At 42.4% G+C, this 16,459-nt stretch overlaps 2 protein-coding genes across 8 annotated transcripts in view; one reads left to right on the forward strand and one right to left on the reverse strand.

Moving 5' to 3' along the window:
- COL14A1 (collagen type XIV alpha 1 chain) overlaps positions 1-3,904 on the forward strand; it is a 134,594-nt gene extending 130,690 nt beyond the window's left edge. For 5 of the 7 annotated variants that reach the window (XM_063327463.1, XM_063327465.1, XM_063327464.1 and 2 more), the window contains 2 exons: positions 33-188; positions 1,536-3,904. In XM_063327463.1, the coding sequence (XP_063183533.1) occupies positions 33-188; positions 1,536-1,861 (482 nt within the window). In that variant the 3' untranslated portion in view covers positions 1,862-3,904. Of the gene's footprint in view, positions 1-32; positions 189-968 lie in introns of all 7 variants that reach the window. The other 2 variants (XM_063327468.1, XM_063327466.1) reach the window with 2 other exon arrangements.
- A 2,287-nt stretch (positions 3,905-6,191) lies between these two features.
- The window catches only part of MRPL13 (mitochondrial ribosomal protein L13), a 36,843-nt gene continuing 26,575 nt past the window's right edge, over positions 6,192-16,459 (reverse strand). Inside the window, exon 7 of the mRNA XM_063327473.1 lies at positions 6,192-6,491. Coding sequence (XP_063183543.1) covers positions 6,467-6,491 — 25 coding nt within the window. The 3' untranslated portion in view covers positions 6,192-6,466. The remainder of the gene's footprint in view (positions 6,492-16,459) is intronic.

Here is a 16,459-nt window from a genome sequence, read left to right on the forward strand (position 1 = left end):
GCTCTGATGTTTCATCTCCCCCTTCGATGCAGGGCCTCCAGGAGAAAGTCGAACTGGCAGCCCGGGACCACCAGGTTCTCCAGGCCCACGAGGTCCCGCCGGTCACACGGGGCCCCCGGGCTCGCAGGGTCCTTCTGGCCCGCCCGGGTACTGCGATCCGTCCTCCTGCGCTGGCTACGGCATGGGAGGTGAGTAGCCAGGATCTGCGGAGGAGGGGGTGGCATTTTCTAACAGCCAAAGTAAGATGGAGGCTACTGGTGAACCTTGTGCTAAAACGTGGTAGCTCCCTAAAAACGAGCGTGTCCAGCACTGCTGTTTTGTGGGCCTGCAGCAGGAAGAGAAGGTGACCCCAGCGTAGTGACCAAAGGAAGTCCACCATCTGATCCCGGCCTGTAGAACGGATCCCGCGTAGTGGATTTTTGTCCTGTGCGTGTTTGTGTAGTTGTGCCATCCTGCTCCGTCTCAGCTGAACGGTCTCTGTGTTCAATCCCCACCTCCTAACGTCCGTGACAGCGGAGTTTTTACATTTGTAGTTTTTCCAACGTGTTGCTCAACTTCCTTTTCCGGGGGCCTCCGGGTGGCATGAGAGCATGACCCTTACTAAACCCCTGGTAGTGTCACCTGACACAGGGATGCACGTGTCCCTCATTAACCGGTGAAGCAACCTGGAGAAAACGAGTCTTTCTACACCTTCTCTGTGTCTTACTTTCCCGTCTCGTTCCAGCACGGAGAGGCCACGGGAGGAAGTTAACACAATTACCAAAAACTATGCCGCCCGCCCTAAAATCGGAATTTATTAGTAAAGCACTAGTTACTACAAATGTTATGCACAAGGCGTATTTGTTTGATGTTTACGGTTTAATCTGCCCGTGATTTGTACGTTTTACTTACCTGAATGTTTTTGTTGTCGTCTCTTCCTCTCCCTTTCTCCTCACTTCCCCTCCCCGTTGTTGGTTTCCTGTTGGAAGGCCCAATCCCTTACAATGGCTACCCATCCCGAAGGTGAAAGGCTCCCCCTGGGTCAGTTCTCCTTTGGCTGAAGGTCAGAGATGGATGCTGAACTGCTCTGTGCTTTCCAGCAACAATATTGACTACCACTAATGAACTCACTCGCTGCTGTACATGCACTTAGCTTCCTTGCGCTGCTCCAAAGTATCGCCTGACCCATTTTTGCCTGTTAATCGTGTATTCTAGGCCATAATTGGAATTAAGCGAAAGCAGGCGGCTTGTGCAGTGTGTAAGCGCAGTATTGCAACTGGACATTTGACAAATTCCGGTGGTGGTTTCCAACTAACTTGGCTGTCTGTTGGTGGGTTTCCAATTGCTCCAGCTTATTAATTTTGTTAAATGTTTTCACTGTTCCTTTATGTGAATAAAAGATGTGTATTTAAAGATTATATATATATATATACTCACACACGTTATATATAAATATATCTCTCTATAAAATGTCAATTTCCTAATGAGCGCTTTAATTTTCTGCTCCCCTTCTCCTGTGTTAACCGTATGAATGCTCTTGGTGGTGGTGGGTTAAGGTGGATACGGTGAACCAACTGATCAAGACATCCCCGTAGTGCAGTTGCCACATAACTCCTACCAAATCTATGACCCCGAGGACCTTTACGATGGTGAGCAACAGCCGTACGTAGTTCACGGGTCCTACCCCCTACCGCCCCCATACTCCCAGCCCTCCTATCCATCACCTCATCTTGCTCAACCAGAGTTTACTCCTGTTCGAGAAGAGCTGGAAGCCGTTGAACTGAGATCCCCAGGAATTAGTCGCTTCCCAAGGAAGATAGCCAAAAGGAGCGTCAAGACTCCAGGACGCGAAAGGGCGAATGGGAAAAAACCCTCTCAATGAACTGTTTAAAAAAAAAAAGGGAAACGTTTTACGTGCATCTGTGTTTGGCCTTTTGTCCAGGTGCCCGACCTGGCGCGGAAGATGTTTACAGGCTAGTATATTAAAGGAGAAAAAAAAATGTACATGACCAGTTGACACAAACCTAATTATCTTGCATGCCAGAAACTTAGTATGTTAGTGGGTTGGTGCTAGATGAGGATGGAAGGTCACCTGTAGATCTTTCTCTGGAGTACTGTTCCGTACACTATTCATGCTGTATCTAAAAGCCGCATCCGGCTGGTTGGGCTATGGAGAACCATTCGGAAAAGTTACTGTTCTGTTATCCATGTGTTTCCAGTTGATTACAGTCCGTTAATTTTGGATGACTTGCTTTACTAGCGGAGTAACCTGCCAAAATTCACCGCAGAACGAGGCATAATCAGGTTCCCCTGACGCCAGCTATTACCCTTTTGCAAAGAAATCTTAGGTTAATGTATTTTTTTTTTTTTTAACCCACATTATATAAATACACCAGAATGTTCCGTGGGAGCACACTGATAATTTATTGTGAACCTCTTTCATTTCTGTTTTGTATGCAAATAAAAGTGGCAAGCTTTTCTACGTTAATTCTGTACTTGGTTGATGTTTAACTTAGAACAACCGCGTGGGTGTCTGGGGGCGAGAACGTAAAGAGAAGAAAATACATCTTCCTTTTTCAACACTTTTGGGCAACAGTTTTATTTTAAAGGCTATGGGTGCTTAGTATAAATACTATTTAGCTTTATTTTTAAAATTGTAGATGAAGAAGTGGAGAGAGTTAACGGTGAGATGAGGTGGCCGTACCATCAATGGAGGTGAGATTGGGTAGACTGACCTGCCAAAGGCAAGCGCGTGGCAGGAGCAGGCGCGGAGGAAGGAAAAGCCCCGACCCAACGCTGTTTGAGGAGCACAAAGCAATTCCTGATGCTCCACCAAAGCAGGCAGATTATAAAGCGGCTCAATAAAGCGTTCTGAATAGCACTATGGAGACCAAGCATCAAAGCAGGATTTTAAAGTAGAAGCTCAAAAAGGGCCATTTATTTAAGTTGAAAGCATAGATTAGGAACACTTTTAATCCAGCCCTATAAAGACACGGAGAGCGAGTGACCGGTGGATCCCAGGCCTGCGTCCTGCTCACTCCAGCTGGGTGGGTGCGTTGGTGCTCACTAAGGAAAGACCTGTCAGCTTTTGCTTCCAGCCACGGCCAGACGCTCACCGGGAAGACAAACTGGTACCTTTACCGTGTAACCTCAGGTTCCCTGCCCTAGAACTCAGCCTCGTTAGTAACACAAACCATTTAGAGCCGCGACAGACACCCACAGCTCTGTCTGCCCCAGGGCAGCGTCTGGCTCGATGGCTGTGGCGCTTCCTGGGCTGTTCCTATTCCTAATGAATTTGCACCCTAGGCTGGTCGTCAAGCCACGCTGCATCCAACTCTCAACTCCTGTGGGACCAGGAATAGGAGCAGGGCAGGACCAGGGCTGTAGGGAAGACGGCGTAGACATAGTCAAACTCCTCAAACTAAGGCAACTGGCATTATTTGCCGCATATCTGAAACGGACGGGAAGAGCCTGACCAAATCCCTGAGTGTGCCTCTGCTGGGGGGCTGGTGCCACCTTCGCTGTCCCCCTTCCAGCCCCTGGGGTCCCCTGGGGACACGCACCCGACGGGCTGCCAGCGCACCCATCTTCCCCTCACGCTGTACGGGACGGACATGCATGAATCAGAGAGTACTCGGGGGTAATCAAGTAGGCATACTCATTACAATCTTATAACTTAATTTATATACCAAAGCACAAACTTTAATTGCGGTAGTTAATTTGCTTTATGTTTATAATGGCATTTACGGGCAGGCTGCCAACCGGAATGCTCCATGTGTCCTCGGTCATCCGCCCACTTGCTGGGTATGCCTCGGGAATAAAAAGTAACAACGGGTGGGCACTACCAAGTCTATAAAAATATTATTCAGGATTTGTATGTTCGCCAAAAAAAGTAAGACACAGACGTGTAGAGTCAACATTTTCTCCAAAATTCAGTCTCTGACTGATCAGGAGTGTCTCATATTTTTCCAGACTGCCTAAGAAGCTGAAGTTGCTGACTGTGAAGTATTTAGCACATGATGAACATCTGATGCCACCTAAATCTTACCAATAAAGTTTAGGTACCGTGTCCTTAAACAAAAAGGAGCATTTACTTTAACCTATTACTTTTAAAAATACATTTACTAGTTAACTAAACGTGGTTTCCGACTTGAAAATGAAGCCTGCACCCTCACTGCACAGGAATGTTTCCTGGGATAAGCCCATCTGAACGCCAAAGACGTGCCCAATACCAAATTCTTATTTCATATAATTAGACACGATTATAAATAAAACAATGCTTTTCTTCCTCTATGATGCTTGTATAAAATGGGTAGAGAAAGCACAAATTTTCTTCAAGAAACACTGTAAAATTTGGCAGGTAACGCATCAGCATCTTCTACTCTACAGAAACCAACAGGTGCTTCATTTATTTACACGACAGCTTTGGCTTGAGGGTTATCTGCACAGAAAGCAATAATGGACTTCAGGGAAGTAATTTGCAGAAACAAAATAATTTTTAAGACTTATTTTGAATCATTCAGCACTTAAGTTCAGTTTCCTCAATTGGTTTACATAATAAAAACGTTGCTGCTTTGTTCTTTAATACATGCCTTAAGGAAGGTGTGTTCCTGTGACTTGAATCAAAATCAGATTTGGGCTTAAGAGAGGAAAAAAAGGAAGATTATCCCCTGATGATCTGCCTTTACTGTCTGTTATTTCAATAAACTCTTTAACAAAATCTATCCCATGTTGGGTTGTCAGCAGACCTGCTCCTAGAGAGGAAGAGCCACCACTTAAGACACACCCTGCCCGGCCCCCAGTGGGTGTTTCACTGGTCGCCAGCACCGCAAGCTCCAAAGCGAGCCCTCGTCTCCCAGAGTGACGCCCAGCTGGAGAGGGGAGCTGCCGTCCGCCTTCTAAGGTGGACAGAACATTACAGATACCAACTCTCCTGCTGACAGTCACGTAACATCACCACATCAAGAATGAAACAGTACTAGGAATATACTTAACAGCATCCAGCAGCTAGAAAGTAGACGAGAGCCAACCTTGATATTGTCATTCAGCACACTAGAGATTTAAGCGCAGAGCAGACTAACAAGAGTCTGAAAACCAGTAGGATTATTTAAAAAAACCAAGTAGTTTTCATGCTGTTCGTTATGCAGTTCCTGGAGGTACCCCTTTGGATGCAGTCTAGCAGACAGTATCACCTCTGAAATTCCTGCTGTCCTTGCTGCTCCACAGTATTCCAGCAATATGTTCTGTTGGAACCAAAACATCCCTCTTCCAGCATCCAAGAAACTCCAGACGCTGTGAAATGCTGCCATCTTCCTCCCTGTAGCAAAGAGGCCTCTGTAAGCACACACTCATTTCCCCTTGGCTTCATTTTCCGCGTTGCAAGCACACCATATGGCATCCCATACCAAGAGACGGTCAAAGCTTCAGGACGAAAAATGACGGTCGGTGACCAAATACTTCTTTGGTCACAATGAAGAGGCGAAACGATGGGCAAAGCATCTTGTGCGGAAAAACCCTTTCTAGAAGGTTGCTGAAGGCTGCGAGATAAAACTCCCACAGGACACAAAAAATGACCATGACAAATCTCACCACCTCCTCATTCCTCCAAGATGCATCTTTTAATAATACTTTTCTTATCTCTAAGAGGACTAGAGTACGCACACACACGTATTTGGTACCTGCGCCCATTCCTCTGAAGAGTTGTGTTTTTCTAATGCGTAATTTGGCTCTAGAAGTTTGTTTCTGCCCAGCACCACCACCGGAACTTCAGTGGGTACATTCACCTAAAAAGAGAAGGAAAGCGCAGGCCTGCACAGACGTGCATTCAGCAAAACCTCACTGTTGATTTCACGTGGTACATCCACTCCGCATTCTAGCGGAGACTTTCAGGAGAACTGCGCAGTCTATTACAGAAGTCATAAACAGCTCAAGCCACCGTTATTTTTACACCCCCAAAGGGAGAACGAGTTCTACATGGCAATTCCCTTGTTCTGAGCTTGGACTGGCATCCTCTCGCTCGCCAAGCTGCCTACGGAGGGATCACCCCCTTTACCAGAAAAGCACATCAGGTTATTTCCCGACAGCGTGCTGTTCGTGGGAGCTCTCGGACCATAATTCGTCACTGCTCCTACCGCAGGGAATTCAAGTTTTGTAACTTTCAGAGCGAGACACTTCATTTCAGTAAACAATGCAGTTTCCATGAGATGTAAATATTCATTAAAAATATATCAGTTCTTTAATAATAGTATTATAACAAATGTAATTAACAAATACACAGAGTACAGGTGGCATTAACAATATAATATCTCTTCTTAGCTGTTTCAAATACAATAATTTTATAATCTTTCCAAATAAAGCTTGCTAATACTTGTCAAAAACGTTCTGTACCCAAGAGCTGACTGAGATGCACAGATGCCTCCACGTTAGAAGAAATTTTTTTCAAGGAGGAGAGACATTCCTGATGGCAGTTTTTCTTCTTTTACCGTTGTTACTTCTTTCGAAAATCTTTAGGTCTGGGGGGAAAAAAAAAAAAGGGCAGGTGTTTTGTTAAGGAAATATATGGAGACTGCAGTGGCTTTGCTTTAAGGATGCAATAACAGCCACAAATGGTTTTATTTCCTTATTCTGGTGCTTGAGTTTTTGTGCTGATGAATATTTTCTGCATTACAATAAAAAGAACTAATCAAAGAAGCTTACTAAGAACTCCAAGAATTTACAGACATCAGGTCAAGGTGCTGCTTACAAGCCACTCCTGCTTTCCTAAGACAACAAAAAGAGTACCTTTAACTGAATGCAGTCTCACGATGACTTTAAACACTAGCATTAATTTGTCTCCACTCTTTTAAAAAAAAATAAAAATCTGTGCATAAAATGGCAAGTTTTAAGTTAACAGCCTAGTCCACCACAACACTACTAGAATAACTAAAACCAATGACTTAAAGAAAAACCTAGTTTGACTTTTAAAGATTCTGCAATCCCTTCTGTTTGGATGACAAATGTGGAAAACATTCAGACAAGAGACTGCTGTGTGTAATCCTCGGCAATTTCCTACTCAAGCAGATGTCACTCCGCCTGCCACACGCCCGCCAGCCGGAGAAACCACATTCTCCCTGAACCTACAAGGCACAGGATCAGACTGCAGCATGGTTTTTAAAAGAACGCCAAGCTTGAGGGCTCGATGCAAGTCTACAGCCCTCACAGGTCCTGGAGAGAAGTTCAGTTTTCACTAGAATTGAACAAGAGATGTAGAAACAAAGGTTTTGGAAACATGTAATGGGATACGAGGTCAGTGCATCTGCTGTGAAGTTGAATGAAAACAAAGTCTGGAATACAGGAAAAGCTGCAATCCACAACGGTAAACCAAGTTACATTCACAACAGTGGTAAATTTTATCATTAATTTTGTTCATGCATGCAAATTAGAAGCAGGTATCAATGGAAGCAGGGGCTTACACTGGGGACAGAGAGTTTAGATGGCTGCAGAGATGCCAGACAGAAATCCAATGCTTCAGTAGTCACTGAAATCCTGTGTTGCAGATCTAGCATTTTTCAACTAAAAGCACTGCAAAGTGAAGTCACGCAATTCCTGTACAAGCCTGTAGCATCTCATGTGAAAGCCACTCTGGAATTCAGTCTGTGCTATTTCAAGCGTATCGTATATGTATCAGGAATAGCGTGGCCAGCAGGAGCACGGAGGTGATGGTGCCTCTGTACTCGGCACTGGTGAGGCCTCACCTCGAGTACTGTGTTCAGTTCTGGGCCCCTCTGTACAAGAGGGACATGGAAGTGCTGGAGCATGTCCAGAGGAGAGCTACCAGGCTGGTGAGGGGTCTGGAGACCAGGTCATATGAGGAGAGACTGAGGGAGCTGGGCATGTTTAGCTTGGAGAAGAGGAGGCTGAGGGGAGACCTCATTGCCCTCTACAACTACCTGAAAGGCGGCTGTAGAGAGGTGGGTGTTGGCCTCTTCTCCCAGGTGAATAATGACAGGACCAGAGGAAATGGTCTGAAGCTGCAGCAGGGGAGGTTTAGGTTAGATATTAGGAAGAATGACTTTACTGAAAGAGTGGTCAGGCACTGGAACAGCCTGCCCAGGGAGGAGGTTGAGTCACCATCCCTAGAGGCGTTTAAGAAACGTCTAGATGTGGCACTTCAGGGCATGCTCCAGTGACAGAGATTGTAGGTTGGTTGTTTGTGGTGGTTATCTCAAAGGTCCTTTCCAACCATGAAGATTCTATAATTCTATGATTCTATATAAAATTTTATGATTACATGAATTTTAAAGAACAACTATAAAGATGAGCTATCGTTCATCAATGTTTCTTTGTTTTCCATTAAAATGGCAGATTCTGTATTTACATTTGGACTTGTAGCTTTTGTGCCTGAAAGAACTGCTGTAAACACCATATCCCTTGTTTATATACTTGCTTAATCTTCGACTTGGAACATACTCATCATTTGATGGCTCGTATGCATTAGATAGTCAAGTCATCTTTCCTAGAGTCCTGGATTTCGGTCCTCAGAAATATTCCACATTTTGATACTCAGATCTCACCCCTGCACACCAGAACGTATATTTCATTATATGACACTGTTTGTGGTGGATTAAGAGAGCAGGATTTTGAAAAATTCTGAGCAGCGACTCAGCAGAAGTTTTATCACTGCATCCATCCTAGACAGGTGGACCAGTGCCGAAAGATTTTCGAGATGCAATGTGGTAAAGACATCATTGTCTTGCAGCTTATAGCTATTACCGATCCAGTTGCACACTGCTCAAAGGATTTTGCATTTTTCTTTGAATGGCACATTTAAAACTTCAATCCAGGGTTACACTGGAGTGCTGCAGAGCTAGGGAGCTCACAGGACTTTGTTCTTGGGTGAAAATGCAATTTATTTTTTTTTCTTGCTAGCAATCAGTATTTCAACCTTAATGCTTGTTGTATTAAATGCATAAAACATTGGACTCTTAGTTTGCAGTCTTACAAAGTTAATGAAGCTTAAAGGCAGAATTTTCTACACTGAAACACTTGTGTGAACAAATATAAAAGTTTTTAAAGCCTTTTCTATTGCCACAGTAGGCTTTTATGTCTACTAGTACTTGGCTTTTGGAGGCCACAGTCTTTCTTTTAAAGAGTCCTTGGCAGTAGGAAAGCTAAGCCTTGAAAAACACTGCCTTTGGCAAAAGTTATAAATATTTTGTCAGACAAAGACTATGGACCTAGAAAAACCTTGTCCACTCAGAGAGAATTATTAGCTACTTGGGAACAGCAATGGATAACTGCTCATTGATAAATGACATAAATCCTTGCAAGAGTGGTGTTCTTTGATGGCAGTGCTTTCACTCCTCCTCAGCAAAGCACGGAGATTATGCATTTGGAACAAAGGAAATTATATCTCCTGGAAGACATGGTTCAGAAATTCACCCAAAGGCAAGACTTCACATAGCCTCTCTTTATTTTTTTTTTTTTTTAAGGCAATGTTCTTGGGGAAAAAAAATTTTGCTGTATATTGACAGCAGGCTAGACAAGGGGAAATAGGAGGCAAATATTTTCCCCTAGACAAGGGGAAATAGGAGGCAAAATGTGGGAACTAGCATCTCTGAAATCTCTGCTGAAAGGCAACGTACTGTGGGTTCACTGAAAATACACAACATTAGTCTGTGCAGCAGATGTCTGCCACCAAAACATGTAAAAAGATATCTGTTCCACTAACATTTTATCCTGCACATAAAAAGCATTAAGACACAGTCCAGCGAATTCTCGGCAAAATAGTCAGCACATTAAATTAAAATCCAATTACACCATGCCTCTCAGTGCTTGGTTTCCTTAACAAATACTTTACCATTGAGCAAAAGAAACTGAAGAGCTGGTCCTGAGCTCTGACCACAGATTCTACATCTCTTATATTCTCCAAACATTTTTGCAACCTCACAGCTATCCGAAGAGGAATACAGTTGATGTAAAATTCTGACAATCCACAGTCATTGAACCTTACAAAATAGGTAAACTTCCACATCGGTACAAATTCATGGGATCAGTTTTTGCTATGGAAAACAAAAGGTTCTTAGTGGTCCCCACTGTAACTGTCAGTGCTTTCTTCTTCCCAAAACTCTGCAGAATTAAGGTATTCCATGTAAATGTTGTCCTTTGATACAGACGCCAGCCCTACACTCTTGAATGATGAAGAAATCAAATAGACCAAAAGAGTTTTCTCATTTACCAGGGAACTGTAATGTTTTTGCTCTGTACCCCACTTCCAGAAATACGACTGAGGTCAAACTAAACCCTCGAACACGGGCTAACATTTTCTCCAGAGGTGCAGTAGGTCTGGTTGGGTCTATTTTATACTCTGATTTCTCTCACACACACACTCGAACACACCTCTTTCTAAACCAGTACTCTACAAAGCTTTTCTACTCAGACATGTCCAATTTCTAAATAGCCTTGAATTCGCCTTCATTTTGAAAAGAACTGCTGTTCTTATCTCCTGGTCAGTGTCAGCTGTTAACGATAATAATTTCAGCAATGTTAATCCAGTCTACAATACAGAGAAACAGTACAATATCAAGAGTGAATGTGCATGCATTAAAAAAACCCATTTCTGAAATAAAGTCCCATTATGTAACAAAATAAGCCAAATGCCTCCTTAAAACTTTAAAGTCACAGCTATATACACCTAGAGGTTGTCTAAAAGCCTCCACCATAACTCCCACATCAGAGAAGCCCCATCACTGACAGCAGTAATACCACTGTTGCATGTACTATGTTATAAATCATATAATTAAAAATACTACAGTCAGTTCACCATTGTACAATTCTGTAGAAAGCAGAATAAAACTGCAGAGTATTTACTCAGGAAACAAGTTATTCAGAATTTAAGAGAAAACAGAACTGAAGGCAGATTAACAAGACTGAAATGTTAGTATTAGTTTCAAAATGGAAAGTAAGATAATAAAGACAATCTTCACTGCAAAATACTTCAATATATTACACCATTCTCTCAAAAAGGTGTCAGGATTAGAAAACAAAAGTTCTCAACTTGCTGACCTGCCTCTTTATAACTTATTCAAGGTATCTACAGAGTCTGAATAGAATATTAAGAGGAAAGTGGTGGGACGGCAGTTCTGCCTGGCTCAATAGCACAATTTTCAGCACGCTAATAAGCAAACACGGAGTGATCTCCAAGAAAGGGATCTGTGAATGACCTGTGATGACTCAATATGCAGCCTGCAGGATTCCATGCTCAGCAGAGCAGAGAGAGGAAAGCGACAACTGGTTTATAAAATTAAGAGAAGTTTGTTTCATATTCTGAACATAAAGGACCTGAACATCCTTATTATAAGTCTTTGTGAATCTGGATATTCTTTTCATACCTGTTATTTGAATGTAATGAAAATAATGGGGTAACTGTGTACTATCTATAAAGGATAAAACATCCAGGCGTGAACAAACTGTTAAAGGCTGCATCTACAACACTCAATAGAATATGCAAAATGTTGGTGGAATTAAGGATGAAATGGGACGGTTACTTGAACTCTCAGAAATAATGCGCTACGCTTAAGGGATTCTGAAGACACCCTATATATCCAGGTTATTTTTACCTATTAAAAAAAAAAAAATCAGAGCAATTTGTGAAATCTCACTGAAACACAAAAATGACTTATTCTTTCTCAAAATTAGAACCATTCAGCTACATTGACAAACTCCAGAGATTAGCTGGAGGGGCTAATTCAGATGTGCAAGTGCTTCAGATAGGACCTCTCCTATGAGAACAGGCTGAGAGAGTTGGGGTTGTTCAGCCTGAAGCAGAGAAGACTCCAGGCAGACCTTAGAGCAGCCTTCCAGTACCTAAAGGGTATGGGAAAGGTGGGGAGGGACTCTTTATCAGGGCGTGTTGCGATAGGACGAGGGGTAACAGTTTTAAACTGAAAGAGGGGAGATTTAGATTAGATATTAGGAAAAAAATCTTTACTGTGAGGATGGTGAGACACTGGAACAGGTTGCCCAGAGAAGCTGTGGCTGCCCCATCCCTGGAAGTGTTCAAGGCCAGGCTGGATGGGGCTTTGAGCAGCCTGGTCTAGTGGGAGGTGTCCCTGCCCATGGCAGGGGGGTTGGAACTACATGATCTTTAAGGTCCCTTCCAACTCTAACCATTCTATGATTCACCTGCCAATGTTTTGGGGGTCCTGGTGGACACCAACTGAACACGAGCCAGCAACACGCCCTTGCTACAAAGACAGTGGAATGGTACCCTAGGCTGTATTAGGCCAAGTATTGCCAGCAGGTCGAGGGGAGTGATCCTTCCCCTCTACTCAGCACTGGTGAGGCCACACCTGGAGTTTGTTCGCTTCTGCGCTCCCCAGTACAAGACAGTCATGGACACACTAGAGAATCCAACGATGGGCCACAAGGATCATTATGGGCCTGGAGCAGCTCATATATGAGGAAAGACTGAGAGAGCTGTTACTGTTCAGCCTGGAAAAGAGAAGGCTCAGGGGGATCTCAACAAAGTATATAAATACCTGAAAGGCAGGTGCAACGAGGATGGAGACAGGCTCTTTTCAGGGGTGCCTACTGACAGGACCAGAGGCAATGGGCACAAAGTGAAACACAGGATGTACTGTCTGAACATCAGGAAACACTTTTTTTTTTTTACTGTGAGGGTGACGGAGCACTGGAGTAGGCTGGTGTAGTCTCCATCCTTGGAGATACTCAAAAGCTGTCTGGACACAGTCCTGGGCAACCAGCTCTAGGTGGCCATGCCTGAGCAGAGGGGTTGGACCAGAGGACCTCCAGAGGTCCCTTCCAAACAACTGTTTTGCTGTAATACGATGTTGCAGTTAGAATGGCATTTCAGACAAAACTGTAGCTGTGTGAAATCTGCACAGACACCTAAGACAAAATTCACAATGTCAAGCTTTAGCCTAAGGAGGCAAGTACCTTCAAGTCATCTCTAAAGTCAGTGATGAAAGGCAGGGCTTCCCCAGAATGCTTTAAGTAAAGATCCATTTTATTTATTCCAAATGGAGTTTAAACTATCTATGCTGAAGTAATACCGAAGTTTGGTGATCATACACATTAGAAGAACAACTTAAGCAGCTTCCCTAACAACTCCCACCAACTCTAACATACACCACTTTGTGCAGCTGCATAAAACAAGTACCTTTAATCTAGGTCAGTTCCCTGCGTCTCTTTATTCCATTGCTACACAAGCAGAACGGAAAGGCAGGAAAAGCAACGGACAACACTTAAACCAGCCTTTTTGCCAGAAGAAACGCTCATGAAGCTATGACCTCAGCCTCTGAATATCTCAGATGGCAAACAGTACTAAACAGTACAACAGTTAACAGTAACAGTACAAAAAGCCTACTTGCATAGTCGCAACTGTGATGGGACCCCCTGTCTCCATAATATTCAATATTCTTTTTCAGTATAATGTGAAAGGTGCTCTTCCTAGGGGATTTTTCCTGTCGAAGTGGACAGAACAGACACCCTTTCCAAAAGTTAAATGTGTTCAGTTTTCAACTCCTGGAGTGAATATTTATTTCCATCAAGTCTGAACAGACTTGCTGCACAGTTCCATCTTTATTAAATTCTTGTCAGCACATTCCAGCAAAGCTGTTTCCCTTTGCCTAGCAATGTTTTGTGGAGGTAAAACAGCCTCAGAAAAAATAAAATAAAATAAGGGGGGCGGTGGGGTGGTTTTACTCTGTGAAGACCAAATCTAAGTAATCACCAATCTGTGTTATACTGCAAGTATCTCGATTTCTAAAATACATAGGCCAACTTCACCCCCTTATTTCTAGGCAAGTGAGAGAACACCTTGTAATACAGTCCTTACAGCAGATTGATGAAAAATAGCATTACCTCTACAAAACAATAAGGTTAGTCAAGGCTCTACAGTAATACATGACAGTGCCTATTTTATATGTTAAGAATTTATTTTACAATCCTTTACAGCATTTTGATTTTCCTTTTGATAAAAGGATTTGATAAATCCTTTTGATTAAAGGATTTTTTGAATCCTTTAAAAATATTTTCATTTTTAATAACTCTGAATACTTCTTCAAAACTGCAAATTTTAGCCCAAATTATTCTGTTTCTTAGAACTTGTAAATGCATTGGGATTAGCTATAATAATATAATTTATAATGGATGTTGCTCTTCTTTCTTCTTCCAAAAAAAAAAAAAATTACACACCTGCCTAGTTTTTTCAACCACATGCTGCTGATAAAGTAGCATTTGATGGCATGACCGTATCTTCTTTCAAGCTCAAAAAAACTGGGTGGTCATCTCTCCATAAACAATTTCTACTCAAAATGGTTTTGTTGTTAGGTTGCATTGTTCGAGGCATTTCAAAAGAAGTTACAGAAAGTCAAATTTCACGGACTTTCCAAGTCATTTGTGTGCTTGCAAACATGTCTTCATGATTGCTAACTAATGGTTTCAAAGCTGCCTCTGCTAAGGAATAAGACTGTCAGTGCTGCAGAAGTGGTGACCTGTCAGTACCTGCTCTTGACTCAGCAATGCACACCTGGTCTGGAAGCTCTGAAGACCTCAAGTTGCATTTTTCTCTCGCCTGCGGGCAATTACCTCAACATTGGAGAACGTGACCCAGAGAGCCAGCGTTCCCTGTACTTTCTGCAATCTCACCAGCAATAACAATGAGTGTTCAGAAAGGATTTAACCTTGCATCGTCACTGGAAAAGGTCAGTGCCTTAAGGCTAACTAACGCTGCACACTAATAAAACTGACAAAAAGATGAAAGCAGCGGTACAACAGCAAAACGTGAAAAGGACAGGCTTAGAATTCTGTTAAGATTTCACTGCTTCTATGAATGAGAAAAAACACTCCAGGATGCATTAAAAACCCCATAAAAATTAATAACCATCCTGTATGAAAGGCACATCCGTCTCTTCCATTCACAATCTGTGCAATGCTGCCTATTACGTGAAAAATTTCATGTCTGGTGGGTTTACCATTTGCATGGGTTATCCATCAAAAAAAGAAAGTATCAGTCTTAACTCACAGTTATCTAAATGTTTTAAGAGCAGCTCGTGCCAGAGGATTTTAGGTCTGTGGCTGCTATGATAGAATTTTTTCCACTGCCTTTTTTTTTTTTCCTTTTCTTTTTCCCCCCCGCTCTGTTTCCTGCAGAACAGTGGAGTGTTCCCCAAACAGCTAAATGACTCTTCAGGATCACTGTGTAGTTTTACAGAAGCTCTGCGTGATTTTCCTACACAGATTTCAAGAATTTTAAGTAACAATGGATAAAATCTCTCCAAGTTTGGCTGAAAAACTAAAACACACAAAGGAATGTAGTTTAATTAGTGCTAAAGTACTTCTAAATTACCCCCAAATTTGTTAAGTAGTTAACCAATGACATCCCCTGGCTCATAAATGTGTCTTTTAGGAGAGTTTATAAACAACGCGGTTTCTAACAGAAGACGACAGATAGGGGAAGACCAAACAGTGAAAAGATCTTGTGGATTGATCACGCCACTTCGTACCTAGCCCTCAGCCAGCCTATGATCCAGTTACTCTGAGGCAGCAGGCACACTAGATCTGTATTACTGTAACGCTCTTCTTCATATTTATGGAAATCATCATCACAGGAATGTGGGATTATTGCTACCTGATGACAGTCAGCTGCTTACACTGGATCATTCTACGTCTCATCTTTCACGTCCGCTTATTAATGACAATAGGTGTTCTTTAGCCTTCTCTAATAACAAAAGGTTCCAAATAATTTGTTTTTATATAAAACTGTTGCACAATACACATAGCATGAAATTTGCAGTCTATCTGGCATACTTTTTAAGGTTAATTTATGAATACAACTATAAAATTTGGAGTATCTTAAGATTCATTTTTATAGACAAACTTAAAAGACAGACTTCAACACAGAGCCAAAATTTACTGTAAACTCCAAAACAAGAGGAATATATATATTTTTCAGGTACACTTTGCAAGTTGTGCCAAAGTCAATAGCTATTAGGTAAGTACACTATAGCTAAAGGGGATTTCTGAATACATTTCATCTATTTGACTAATCACACCAGTAAATCAAAACCCAAGGATTAGACATGGCTATCATTCTCTGTAAAACCAAATTATGTGGTTACACTCAAATACCAACAGAGTTTGGAGCTGGGGGCGGGGGGAGAATTTGAATCATTTTTTTACTCAAGAAGTACCTACCATCCCAGGGTAGCTCTATGCCTCTGGTAAAATAATCAGTGAAACAGCTCATGATATTTAAGCTATCATTAAATTTCCAGTAACCACCTTGGCCTATTCTAAACCGTGAACTTGTTCTGCTTGGGGGCAACAGAGCCTTTTCCACATTGGCGTAGTTCTCAGGCAGGCTATCAGCTCGGCTAAAAAGCATTTCTGCAAGTATAACTTATTCCACTTGGACAACAAACCACAGTAACAGAAGCTGCATTTAGTAACAAAACAAAGTCAGAAAAGGTGGCTTTAC

The sequence above is a fragment of the Chroicocephalus ridibundus genome, chromosome 2 (assembly GCF_963924245.1).
Source record: "Chroicocephalus ridibundus chromosome 2, bChrRid1.1, whole genome shotgun sequence".
NCBI lineage: Eukaryota > Metazoa > Chordata > Aves > Charadriiformes > Laridae > Chroicocephalus > Chroicocephalus ridibundus.